Consider the following 13,017-nt stretch of genomic DNA (forward strand, 5'->3'; position numbering starts at 1 on the left):
CTGCAGTGGAGCTGGCGTGAAAGGGAAGTCGGCAGCGGATGGTTGTCCCAGTCGATGGTATGACGCAGGCAGCCGCGGCCGAATGGGGGCTGTCCCGAACGGACCCGTCCGTGAATACCAGGAGCTGCCCCTTAAGTCTTTCATGAAGTTTCGCCACGGCTGCCTGATGGAGCTCGCATGCCGGTGTGCGCCTTTTTCTGAGGTTGTCCAGAGTTAATTGTACGTCCAGAGGCTGCTGATGTGGTGGAGGGGGTTGGATTGGACTGGGGGGATCGGGGACCAGCTCTTCATAGAGAGCGCAGATCTGTGCCATCCGTGACGCTGGTCGGCTCCGCAGTCTCCGAAGGAGGGCAGCGCCCCCGAGGGCCCTGTGAAGGCGATCCACGTGATGCAGCGCCTGTCGTAGCATCAAGAGTGACAGAGGCCAGGTCTGGGCCTCCGCCAGGGTTGCAGCTATGGGTGACTGACGGGGAAGTCCCATGAAGCGCCGAATTGCCATGCGATGTTGCCGCTCCAGTTGCTCCTTGCGGTGTGGCGCTAGCTGCACCAAGGGCAGTGCATAAGTTTGCGCTGTCGTTGCAGCCCCTTCGTAGAGTCTTAGAGCCAGCCGTGAGGTGCACCCTTGGCCCCTGCTGAGCAGTTTGCTTACGGCAGTCTCGACCCTGGTGGCCTTGAGGACGGCGAGCTTAACGGCTGGTATCCAGGTAAGGCGGTGGTCGATCCTTAGCCCCAGGTACGTCACTGCATCGCTCCACGGGATAGGTCGGTCACCTAGCACAAGCCTTCGGACGGCCCTCCGCGCAGTGGCTCTGGGGTGAACCAGCAGTGCCTCCGTCTTCGTGGGCGAGACGTTCAGTCCGATTGCCTTGAAGAAAGAGACGACGGCATCCAAGGAGCGCTGCAGGGAACGCCTTATGGCCGTGAAGTTTTGCCTAGGCCCCTTAACCCACAGTGCCACATCGTCTGCGTACAAGGAGCACTGCGTGGGGTAACGCTTGTCTGCGGGCATCGCGGTCGGCAGCCCCGCTAGCACCAGGTTGAACAGAAAGGGGCTCAGGACGGAACCTTGTGGAACGCCTGCTGTCACTGGCCGTGGATCGCTGAGCGCGCGTCGTACTCTAACCCGGAGGGTGCGTTTTGCCAGAAAGGCACTGATAAAGGTACGTAGGCAGCTCACGATGCCGAGTGTGTCCAAAGCACTCTCTATCGCTATGTGAGGCAAGCTGTCAAAAGCGCTCTGTACATCCATAAAGCGCTATAGAAAAGCTTCATAAAAATGGCGAAAAAAGAAAGAGAAGAAAGGAACATAAAGTGGAAACTCGGCCAGCGAGCGCGCGCACGAGGCATAAAATGAGGGAGGCCTGCTACGAATAAATCTCTCTTCTCCTACAACTCCTTTTTTCGCCTCTAACGTGCTTTACACGGTAATGCTGCGTGATTGATTGCGCCGTAAGCGACAGCATAAACAGCGCGCTAAGAGTAATAACGCGCGCGTCCGGTGAGGCAGTTGCTCCCTGGAGGTTCGGAGCTTCTTCTCCCCGCAGTTTCGTCGACGTCAGGCCACACGGCGTGCTCAACCAGAGTTCCTTTTATTTCTTGATAACGCTACGGTTTATCTCTCTTTTCTTCGACTCCCACGCTTACCTGGCCTCCGCAGGGAGGTTCCGTCTCGCGAGGGTCGTGCCCCTAACGATAGTTATAGCGCGAGAACAAAACGACGACACAGAGACAAGAAGGACACGAAAGACACCGCCGAGACCGTTATGCCTACAACGGGACCACTGATGCTTCTTCCTCCTGTTCTGCATTGTGAGGTTTGAGGCCGATCTTCGTCGGAGCAGTCGCACGCGTAGACGCACGCTATTGCGGAGCGCTTTCACTCTCACCGAACAGCTGCTGCCGTGAATGTACGCACGCCTAATGAAATACAAGAAAGACGCATAACCACCGAGAAAGGGCTGCAGACATAACGAAACTTTAATAGAATGGAGAGAGAAAGAAAGAGAGGAATAGACGTTTATTTAGAAATCGTCTTCCGAGCGAGGCCCGGTATTGTGCACGCTAAGGTGGGAGGGTTCCCTAGTCCAGGAACGCTCTGGCTTTGACTGCCCTCTTGGCCCTGGCGACGAGTTGTCGCTGGTCTTCCAGGTCCTCGAGGACGAGCTTGGCCTCCCGCGTTTCTATTAGGTGATCGTCAAAACTTTATGTTTAATTTCCTCTATTTACTTTACTTTATTTTACTTTACTTCATTTAATGGAATTGAAGAAAAACTCTAGCAGGACGGGCTTAGCGCGTAGCGGTAGTCTCTCACGCAGAGACCGACAGGAAATACGAGGTGGCCTCTTTGCGGGCCTGCTGAACCGCCCAATGTTGGCCCTGTAAGAAGTGAGCTTTTGAGGGGCATCTCCCACTTACTTGTTCGACGTAGAGTCGGGATGAGTGTTTTTACACTCCCGGAGCATGTGTCCGCACGAGGGTCACGTGTCGCCAAGGTACGCGATGGTACAGAAAACGAGAAGCTTGGCAAGGTTCGGGCAAGTGTTAAAAACAGTTTAATTCTTTCTCGACTTTCTTCCCGTGGTTTGGAGTCCTTTTGTATGTCGGTAAGTATGTACCGACTAATGCGGCAACAAGTTTTACTAAGCAGAAAAAAACTCGGAAAAAGAGAAAACAGGAAAAAGAAAAGAAAAACCTCATCCGCCGCAATATCGGTGGTCGCTGCCTCTTCATTCTCCTACTTTTCAATACGTGACGTCATCGCGCTGCATTATAGCATGCTTGACCGGAATTCACTGCATAGATAAGCCACTTAATCTGTAGAGCATGCTGATGACACTCTTTAAAGTAAACCTTTATTGAACGTCTAAGTTTTGCTACACGTCACGACTGCGCTTACATGGAAAAAGGAGGAACATTTTTTTCTCTTTTTTTTCTGTGCTTACTTATTATTACAATACACTGACAGCTGTAGACTACCAGATTTGAATTACGCGTGATAATGATTTTTCCTTCGCGTTCTCGAAGACCTGAAGAGTATACTTGAAGGTATTCTAAAGGAGGTGTGTTTCAGACATTGGCGTTGCAAGAGGGTGGATGGATGGGGAAATTCAGATACCCCCTTCCTCCCTCCTTCAGTTTTACATATAAGCAGGCAAACATACAAACGCACCCACTAACATACATAAACAGTAGTAGAACTACTGTGAGCCCGAAAAAAAACTGCTTACGCCACTGGCTTCAGGGTTATCAGTCAGGCACACACCATGGTCGTGCATAAAGGTACGTACACCAGCTATTTATATTTTTTAAATACTACGAACAACTTCTAAAGCGCTTCCCGTAATTCGAGATTTACACCACCCAAAGCTATTCGCTCCGTTCGTCAGACATCCCCGAGTATTCGGGAATAGTTCACTGAGTTACAGAGGTTCTTCGAACCAGGATAGCTTCTATAGCTTCAAGATTCAATAGTAACCTATCGAAGTGAGGCGTTCGAGTGTAGTAGTAACATGGCTGCGTTTCCACCTGTGCACAGTACCGCATCGACTATGAAACAGCGTCTCAGGATATGCAGCTCAAGTACTTACCTTTAACCCAGTTTAAATTTTCTTACACGGGACAGGGATGCTCTCGCAGCATCCCCTCACCTACTTGCATAAGCGCTTCAGTGGACACTGGAGCTCTCGTATCTGCAGTGGGCACGAAATTTTGTTTTCCGACTCTTGCCAGGTGGGCGAGCCCAGGGACTAAGTCGTAGAGTCAAGCATCAGCACATATCCCACAAACGCTTGTGCGGCTTTGCTAGGTATCACATCGACTTTATCTTGCGAAGCGTGATTCGAACTTCATACCTTAACCCTACTTCCCAGTTGCTCGCGCACTAACTTATAAGCGTTCCTGTGCGAGTGACTGCGGCGGTCGCCTTCTCTTCACCGATCACGCACGTGTGATCCCGTGCTCGTGTTATCCGACCGCAGTAATCGCAAGAACGCGAAGCGGCCAATATATTCATAGCGAAGCGTCTTCGCGAGTACGCCGACGGAGGCCCGCGGCGCAGGAAATCCAATTTGTGCCGCCGCAGCGCCGTCGACGCACCGACTCGAGATCTCCGCGGCCACCGCGCTCAGAGTCTGTGACGACGCCGTACTTCAGAAGCGCCCGTCCTTTCCTCACCTCCTACCACCGTTTGGCCCCACTTTGTGGAAGAGAATTATTCTAGGAACCTGCGTCTCGCCGGGATGCACTCGTGGTTTTTTTTTCTCCCCTTTTCCTTCATCCTTTTCCCTCGGCTTAACGCAACAAGCGCCCCCAGGAAAAAAAAAAAAGAACTTCGGCGAAAGAAAGATTGCCGAACGTTGAGGCCGTCTTCCGGAGGCTCGTGCGTTGTTAACTGACTTGTTCAGCATTTTTCGTGCTTTGTTATTCCTCGTTGTCTTTTTTTTTTTACTTCGAAGTTAAACCTTTTCGTTCCCTGGGAAGGACTTGCTTGGATTGCTCCGCTTTGCTAGTTCCTCGTAGAATGGTTTCCACACGACCTGCGAGTCTGGCGTAGTACTTTAAACGCCACCAAACCTTCGTTCCTTCATGCTATTAGGTTTTGTAGTCCACCGTGCTGATGCACTCACCGCCGACTTGTTCCTCCGGTCATGCCCGGGGTAATGGCTGTTGCTTTAACAAACGGTTGTTTTTTTTTTTCTGTGAAGTTTGTCAGCTTCTCATCATGTGATGAGGTCTTTCTTTCTTTCTTTCTTTCTTTCTTTCTTTCTTTCTTTCTTTCTTTCTTTCTTTCTCTTTATTTTTTCTTTTTTTCTTTAGTTCTTCATATTTTTTTCATTAACAAAACTGCAGTGGAACCTGTACAGCCGTGATACTCCTCCGTCTTCATAATCGAATTTTCCCCCTTCAATCCTCGTTCCCCTACGAGTGTATCGGTTGAGGTGTGCTCAGCTTGTCAGTTATGAGTTACCACCACTTTTACGCGTCTTCAGGCTTGCTAGACATCTCCTCGCTGCAAGGATGATGCTATCGGTGGAGGTTGATTTACCAATAGAATTCAAGCGATTTCTCTCTTCGATTTCCTCCTCTGTTCGATGCTCAGTGCGTGCTTCTGCGCAGGCGTGCCGGGAGTGCGCAACGTTCGCGAGTATGCCTGCTGCCCGGAGCCGTACATCGACATCACGTACACCATCCACATCCGGCGGCGCACGCTCTACTACGGCTTCAACCTCATCATTCCCTGCGTGCTCATCTCGTCCATGACTCTGCTCGGTTTCACGCTGCCCCCCGACACCGGAGAGAGGCTCACCCTGGGTGAGTAGCGTTGAACAAAACACGTTATATACTTGCCGTGTGTGCTTCAGTTGTGCCTCACCTCCGGCATGTACGAACGCTCTCCCACGTCGCGAAGTCACCGAAGGCAGACACGCGGTACGTTAGTGTGAGTCGATGTCCTTTCACTCCTCTTTTTATCATTTTCCCCAGTGCAGGGTAGCAAACACAACGTGCGTATGGTTAACCTCCTTTTCCTTTCCTGATCCTCTGTCGTTGACTCGCGCTCTCTGTCCGTCCTACTGGCTAGGTTACCACCGAGCACCGAGTAAGAAGCACACGGCCGTTACTTTATAAAAATTTGCTGAATAAAGAAAAAGCAAAAAGAATATCTCGTGGAGGAGCCGGGGTTCGAACCCGGGACTTCTCGCATGCAAAGCGAGCGCTCTACCTCTGAGCTACACCCCCGAACGGTAAACTCTTTTTGTTAGCCAAGCGGCATCGGGTGCATGCACCGTAATAAACGCCTTTCGTGCGCGTGAATAAATTGCGTGTGGCGTTAATTGTATGGGCGGAATTCTGGGAATAATACTGAGGGTAAAAAAAACGTTGAAGTTATGAAATGCATCCGTTTTTTTTTTACAGCGGGGCTCTTAAAGTTCGCGCAGAACGGACAAAACAATATCATCATCATGAAACGGCGTGCTATCTCTTCGTTTTCTTTTTCGTCGTCAACTTCGATCACAGAACGCTTACGCTGATATAATCACAACTGGACAGAATATCTGTGATAGACGAGAGAACGAGGGCAGAAAGAACGAAGAAGAAAAGGATATAAAGTGAAGAAAGACAAAATAGATTCAAATTCAAAAATGAAGAAATAGATCGAGAGTGAAATACATATAGAAAGAAAAAGAGAGCAAGACAGGAAAAGACTCAGAATCAAATGAAGAGGCAGACGGAAGTAGAAAGAGAGAAAGAGACTGAAAGCAAAGAGGAAGTGAGAAATAGAGAGAGAGAGTGTGTGTGTGGGATCGTCACAAGCAAATGAAAATAAATAGAAAGAAATACAGAAAGAGTGAGAAGAAGAAAAATAAACGGGGGAAAAACACAGGAATGGGAATAGAGATAGATGAAAACGAAATTAACCTAGAGAAAGAAAGACACGAAGGGAACAGTAACTAGAAATATTATTGCGAAGAAACACTGAAAAAAAATCACCTAACACTCGGCCAACCCCCTGCATTAGGAAAGAGCCATAAGAAGAGGGGAAGAATGAGAAGAAGGCAGCGCACCCAATTCGGCACTTCCTTCATGCTTATGATCCCTAGTGCTTAGCTGCTTTAACTTTTTATTATTATTAAAATTTGTCGCAATATTAATGTCACCAAACTTGTAAAAATTGCCAGTGTGGCTTTTACGACAGGGTGACAGCGGTAAATGTAGTGCTCTCTTGCAGCGAACTGTTCTAATACTGTTCTGTGCAGCGAGAGCTGGAAGTGGCGGCTGCCCAAAAGCGAAAATCTGAAGAGAAGAGAGAGGGTCACAAATTTACACTGGAAAGACAATTTGATATCGCTTAATTTTTATACTACTTCTATTACGTATAACCACTTCCCAGCCGTGACTGTAGCATGACTGGCTTCAGATGGCGTGCCCCCACACCTGTTTCCTAAGTCTGGGCATTTGTTCTTTTTTATCGTCCTTTCATATTACCCCACCCCCCAGCTTTTTTTCAATTTCTCTTTATTTGTTGCGCAAGGCACATGGACTGACCATCCTAATCGAGTGGTGGACTCGACTCTGCATTCCAGCTATTCATTCTCTGTGCGGCCTATTAGTTATTTACGTCATCACCATCGTTCATTACAGCAGATGGTGACTAATCTTGTATGTGATAAGAAATGCTCGTCTATCGGATGACTAGAAAAATACGAACGGTATGCGTTTTTACTGACACGTCATCCAAGCTATCGAACAACTTTCGGGAGTCTAGGACTAAGTTCAGCTGCAATTTTAATGCTTGAATACTAATTAACAGTTCGCCTTTTAAGAGCGGGCGATCATCACGAGTTCACGGCGGCCGTCTTGCTTTTCAGCAGTTCGGGCAGCACAGGAATGCGCACAGCAAACTCGCTCCACCCTGGCGCATTCGGGAAGCTGAGAGCACTCGGAACCCCCCTCCCCATTAAAAAAAAAAGAAAAATATACTCGTGCACTTATTTTTTTCTGCTTTAGTTCTTGCAGTGTCTGCATGAGTTTTTAAATCAGATAGCAATTACGCTGCAGAACCCTTCATCGCGTGTACTTCGCTTCGGAAAGCAATTTTAGAGACGCTCCGAAAAAAAATAAAGAAAAAATCTCATTCACCAAAGCGTGACTCAGAATGCGAGATGTAGTCTGGGCTGCAAATAATCGAAGTTGTCTACTTCGGAAGTGCTCCGTGTGAAAAAAAAAAAAGTGCCGTCGTAATTCCTAATGATGCATCAATCGCAAAACACTGGTTCGCTAGTGCGAAGTTCTTTGAATGAGCGTATTCAGCGATAAACACGTTCCGCCAATTTTGATTTACAGCCGGCCGGCTTTCATGACGGGAATAAGCAGTAGGAAAAGTTTAATTTCAGAAATTGGTGCACTCAAGTGCGCGTGAACACCGAATATGCTCTCATTAGGAAACTTTTGAGGCAGTTCCTTGAAAATGCATCGCCTTAGAACAAACTTATTAAAAAAGGTTGCACATAAGTCCACTGAAACGAAAGCTCCTCGCCAATTTAAACTTATTCATTTGATGCTTCTCGGAATTTTAAAGCCCTTTTGCCGTATTTTTTTTCACCATTTCATTTACAATCAGTTAATGCATCGCACTTATCATGCGATGCATGATAAGTGCGATGCATTTACTGATTACTCTGTACAATGTACAGAGTTCAAAGTAGAAAGTGCCAAGACGTTGCCTAATAAAGTTTCTGCGCACAGGTTGTCTGGGTTACGTCAGTTAACAAAAACTACGTCAACGAAAGTATGTTGCATGCAATAAAGATGTAGTATGTGCATACAACAACGAAAATGTGCACCCTTAAATGCACTGGCAGGATACAGCCTACGCCGTCCTAATATATCAAAGAGCGTAGCTGTTTGAGAGCCCATCTGGACGTTCATGCATAGATGTCAAGTGGCGTGATCACACTGAAAATCAAAGGCTCCATATAGGCTTGATACGCGGCTAGCAATGCTCTAAATCTGGTTAAAATGGACGAGCAAGGTATACGATAATTTATTAAGCAGCGGTTTCGAATAGTTCATCACAACAACTAACTTATAATCACCAAAAATGCTTGGAACAAATGCCGTTGACCGCGGCGCCACGCGATAGAGGGTGCCACTGTCTCGCAGAGCGCATGATTGCTCCTCCCATCGGCACCTCACCGCCGCTTGGTGGCTACGTCTGAAGGGAGCAACAAGCTGACGTAACTAACTGTGGACCACACGTACCTGAAGCAGAAGCATTGTCATGACTTATTTTCCGTGGGGGGATTCAACCATACTTCGTCTATATTCGTGTGTCTGTTTTAATGTGCGCTTGTATACAGGGGCAAACAAAACTGAAAATTTTTAGGAAAGTTTGAACACCAAACACTCTCCTCATCTGGCTACGATGATGATTTCGACTGCCGTAACTCGCTGGAAGTAGATAAAGAGCGTCCGAAAGTATTGCGCATAATGTAAGCCTAGTTCTCGAATCTCTAAGAAGATGCGACACGTGCCGGGGAAATACTATACATGCTTACCTCGGACATTCCAATCCTCGACAGTTTTGTGAACGGACCAGTGGGGACTCTGCAATCTGGAATCACTGCGCGACCATGCTATGCTCTTACTTAGGTTTCACAGTAGCTCAACTGCAGTGAGCTGTTTTTTTTTTTTTTTTGCATGGCTTTCGAATTCTTCAATAGAGTTGTTCCTTCTTTTTTTAATGCCCGAATAATTATTTTATGTCATCGCTTAAGCAGGAAAATGAGAGATGGGACTTTCTTTTAAATATAATGACATTCTCTCAACTCGGCTGGTTTCTCGGGAAAAGGTACTTGTGCTATTACATGTATACTTCAACTGAACAGAAACGGTGACTGGTTTCGTCTCTGGGCTTCCTGAAGTGAATCTGACAGGAAGTAATTTATCAATGCTGATCGCAATTCTTATACTTCGCTGTCGCAGTCGATACTGCCCTGTCATCCCGTTGCTTCGTTTTCTTTGGGCTTTTTGTTTTCGTTCTGTGTTGGTCTGCGTCTTGTTAAAAGTACATGACGCTGCAGAACAAGCCTAATGTTCTGACTTAGTAAATAATTGGGGCATACAGTGCTAGAAGCACCCGAGATTGTTCGAAAACAGCAAGACGCCACGGTAGTAGATTTTACTGTGATGTGCTGGACGTAAGTAGCAAACGCTCAGATAGCCGTTGCTTAGATGGCATTTTTAATTTGCGAGAGCTGAGTGTCTGCAACTTCCAAGACACATGCAGAAGGTTGCTCTCTATTGTCTTCTTCTTCATCACCTCCTTCTTCTTCTTCTTCTTCTTCTTCTTATTATTATTATTATTATTATTATTATTATTATTATTATTATTATTATTATCATTATTATTATATTAAGGGTGAGGTGCAATTGAGCAATAATGGTACTACGAAACAGTCATTTATGACACATGTTTCTGCTGCGTCTCTAAAATGCTAGTTGCCTTTCAAGAATTACGTATATGCTTAACTGTGCACACACACCTTCATTTTACATAGCATTTTTCGCCAACGACAAATATGACTGCGGTAGGGCCTATTTTTGTGACCACTGCTTCGCAGTAGATGTGGAGGCATACTCGTTTAGGACGACAACACCAACGACAACATTGTGAAGAAAAAAAAAAAGCTTACCGGACTAGCGGCTAGGAACTCTCAGCACAAAAGAAAAAAAATAGTTATAAAGGATGCATTAGGCACCACTATAACGTTTCGACGTATTTCAACTGCCATATCAAGTAAAAAAAAACAATCGAAAAAAGTACAACCAGTATCAAATATCGAATGGGAAGGGGAAGGTTGATTTGCTACGTCTATCTATCTTGGCATCCGGTCCCGTGTACATTGACCGGAAAAGAATGCTTACATAATACATAGAGCACGGCATGGCGGTTCGTGTCTCTGATATGTTCTTTGATATAGTCATGTTCCATCTCATAGTCGTCTCCCATGTGATAGTCATTTATCATGCCATGGCCATGTCCCGTGCCGCTGACGCCACATGCCATGCTCCCCCTTTGCCGCCACACAACATATTGCATGTCTAGGGGAAAATTGAAGTTTCAATAGATGATAAAATTGAGAACACAAGTTGACGGTGGGGCTAGTGTTTCGTCAAGCGGACTTGTTTTCTACATTTGTAGCCTACAATAATACGAGTCAGCTTGTCGAAACGTCAGCTTCAGCGACATCCCGTGTCCTCTAATTTTCCATCTCCTCATACTGCATAATATTTCGAGGAATGCACTGTATAGGTAACCCTAAGTAAGCATTACATTGCGCAAAGAGCGAGGACAACCAGCGCACACACTGTTCTGGCAGGTGGCGTGTACGTTTTCACCTGTTCACTTCTCCAAGCGCTGCACCGACAGAACGAACGAAAATCCGCGACGCCGGTCGAACGCCCTGGGGGCGTTTTTACGTCTCCCCAAAATCAGGCACGTATCCCCTTTTGAGGAAAGTTTGAGCCACAGCCGTCCCAACGAAAGCCGTTGCAGCCACTTCCGTTCAGCTTGAGACCTTTACGATCCCCCTCTCCACCTCCCGAGTCAGCCGTGTACGATCACACAGGAAGGTGACACGTTCGCGGAGCCGAGAGAGACGAGGCCGCCGAGCGAATGGCGGCAGATAAGAAAGGGTGAAGCTTGTATGGCGCGGCCCGTAGCCGATCTCCTTGTGAGTGTTAGGGAGAAACGAGGTCGGTTCCTTTTTTCGGGGCGCTCGCCGAGAAACGCCACGACGATGAGCGCTCGACGATGCGGCGTACCGATAAGCGGAAGAGGACAGCAAAGAACAAGAAGAAAAAAAAAGTGAAAGTTTGGAAGAGACACGGAAAGTTTATTCTCGGGGAAGTGTATACCGACCTCTCCAATTCCACACACGTGCGTGCATGCACTAAACAAGCTAGAGGGAAAAAATAGAGACGTAAAAAGCGAGAGAGCGGTCGATCGCGCGACGACAACCGCGAAAGATTTCATTCCCTCCCTACGGGCGGGCGGCAGGCCTTCTTCCCAGACGGCTTTATGGCTTACCTGCCGTCTGGAACGATATTTCAAAAGTGTCCCTCCCCTTACAGCTTGCTCTGCCCTAGCGGCTGCCCCTGTTTCGGTGGCTTCCCGGATGGAACGAAATATTACGTATACAAAAAAAAATGGATATTTCTTCTGTTCTCCCCCGTCACAAGCCGTGTATGGCTGGCTTACCGACGAAGACTACGACGTCTTTGCGAGTGCCCCCCCCCCTTCCCGCCTCCACCCTTTTGCTCGCTTTTCGATCGCCGCGAGTGAATCTGAAAGAGCACGAAGGGTGCGCCATTTTCCCTACCTTTGATTTTGGGGGGATATAACGGTCGTCCACGAGACCATGTCGCAATGTTCGCTGGGGATCGGAGGCTCGACCAGCCACTTTGGTAGCTGGGGGTTAGTCACGGTTTGCTTTGTTTGTAGCGAGCACAAGCTAAACAAAACAAGGAAAGCAAGCGAGGCATACTCAGAAATGTCTCTTCGTGGAAAGGTTTTCGCGAATTCCCTGTTTCGACATCGTAAGAACGTCGAAGCGCCTCAGCGAAATGTGCGTGAAGACGAGGTAAAATTGGTGCCTCTTCCTTTTTCTTTTGTTTTTTTTTCTTATTTCTACTTTCTGTTTTTTCTCTCTAATCCCGCAATATTTGCTTTCTCAGTCAGGACAGGGCTGTGATAGAAGAACACCACCCGTTCGTCTAAATAAGGTTAGAAACGTCGAAAGCGTAGTATATTCGCTGGTTTTCTTTATTTTAATATCTATTTTGTGGCATGACAACGCCCATTGCAGTGGGAACATGGCATGACAATTGCGAAGCTGCGCGAAAAACTGAAATCTTTGATAAGAACAGTTGTTTCAGCGAATTCATGCCACTTCGGAGCGTATGTTTTATTAGGAAAGAACAACCAGCACTTGTATCCAAACCTCGTCACCACTAAACTGTTGTCCAGTCCCCAGTGCGTCAGTTTTTACAAGCCGCTTCGGTTTAAAACCTCAATAAATTCTGAATGAAACCGAAGTAGCTATTGACAAAACTGGTCAAGCTTTCGTGTAGGCGGGGGCGACTACATGCGTTTATCTAAAACCTATGAAAGACAATAGTCTTTCTTGGGGACCTTCGAGAGAAAATTTTTTATCTGTCTGTCTGTACATTTGTCTATTTGTCTGCCCTAACGATACCTCAAATGGCACCAAACGGCCGACCCCATCCGCAGCGCCCACCAATATTGCTCAAGGTTTATCGTTCATAGTTGTGCGATTGTCAATTAAAAAGCAATTATTGCGCATATCTCAGGCGCCACAACAACGCTTCGATGTTTTCTATCTTTGCCTTTATACTAGAAGCGGCACACACAAGTAACTTTAAGGAATGTAGCTGCGCTGACAGTGCAACGCGATGCTCAAAAAGGTGTTTCCAACGCTCTGCTATGACGTCAC

At 47.1% G+C, this 13,017-nt stretch overlaps 1 protein-coding gene and 1 non-coding gene across 3 annotated transcripts in view; one reads left to right on the forward strand and one right to left on the reverse strand.

Annotated features, from left to right (window-relative positions):
• The window catches only part of LOC119181506 (nicotinic acetylcholine receptor alpha6), a 342,354-nt gene that overhangs the window by 292,850 nt on the left and 36,487 nt on the right, over positions 1 to 13,017 (forward strand). For both annotated transcript variants that reach the window (XM_075888955.1, XM_037432764.2), the window contains exon 6: positions 5,117 to 5,311. In XM_075888955.1, the coding sequence (XP_075745070.1) occupies positions 5,117 to 5,311 (195 nt within the window). The remainder of the gene's footprint in view (positions 1 to 5,116; positions 5,312 to 13,017) is intronic.
• Positions 5,666 to 5,737, reverse strand: TRNAA-UGC (transfer RNA alanine (anticodon UGC)). Its single transcript has one exon. It is a non-coding gene; the product is annotated as a tRNA-Ala (tRNA).

Source organism: Rhipicephalus microplus, chromosome 3, assembly GCF_043290135.1.
Source record: "Rhipicephalus microplus isolate Deutch F79 chromosome 3, USDA_Rmic, whole genome shotgun sequence".
NCBI lineage: Eukaryota > Metazoa > Arthropoda > Arachnida > Ixodida > Ixodidae > Rhipicephalus > Rhipicephalus microplus.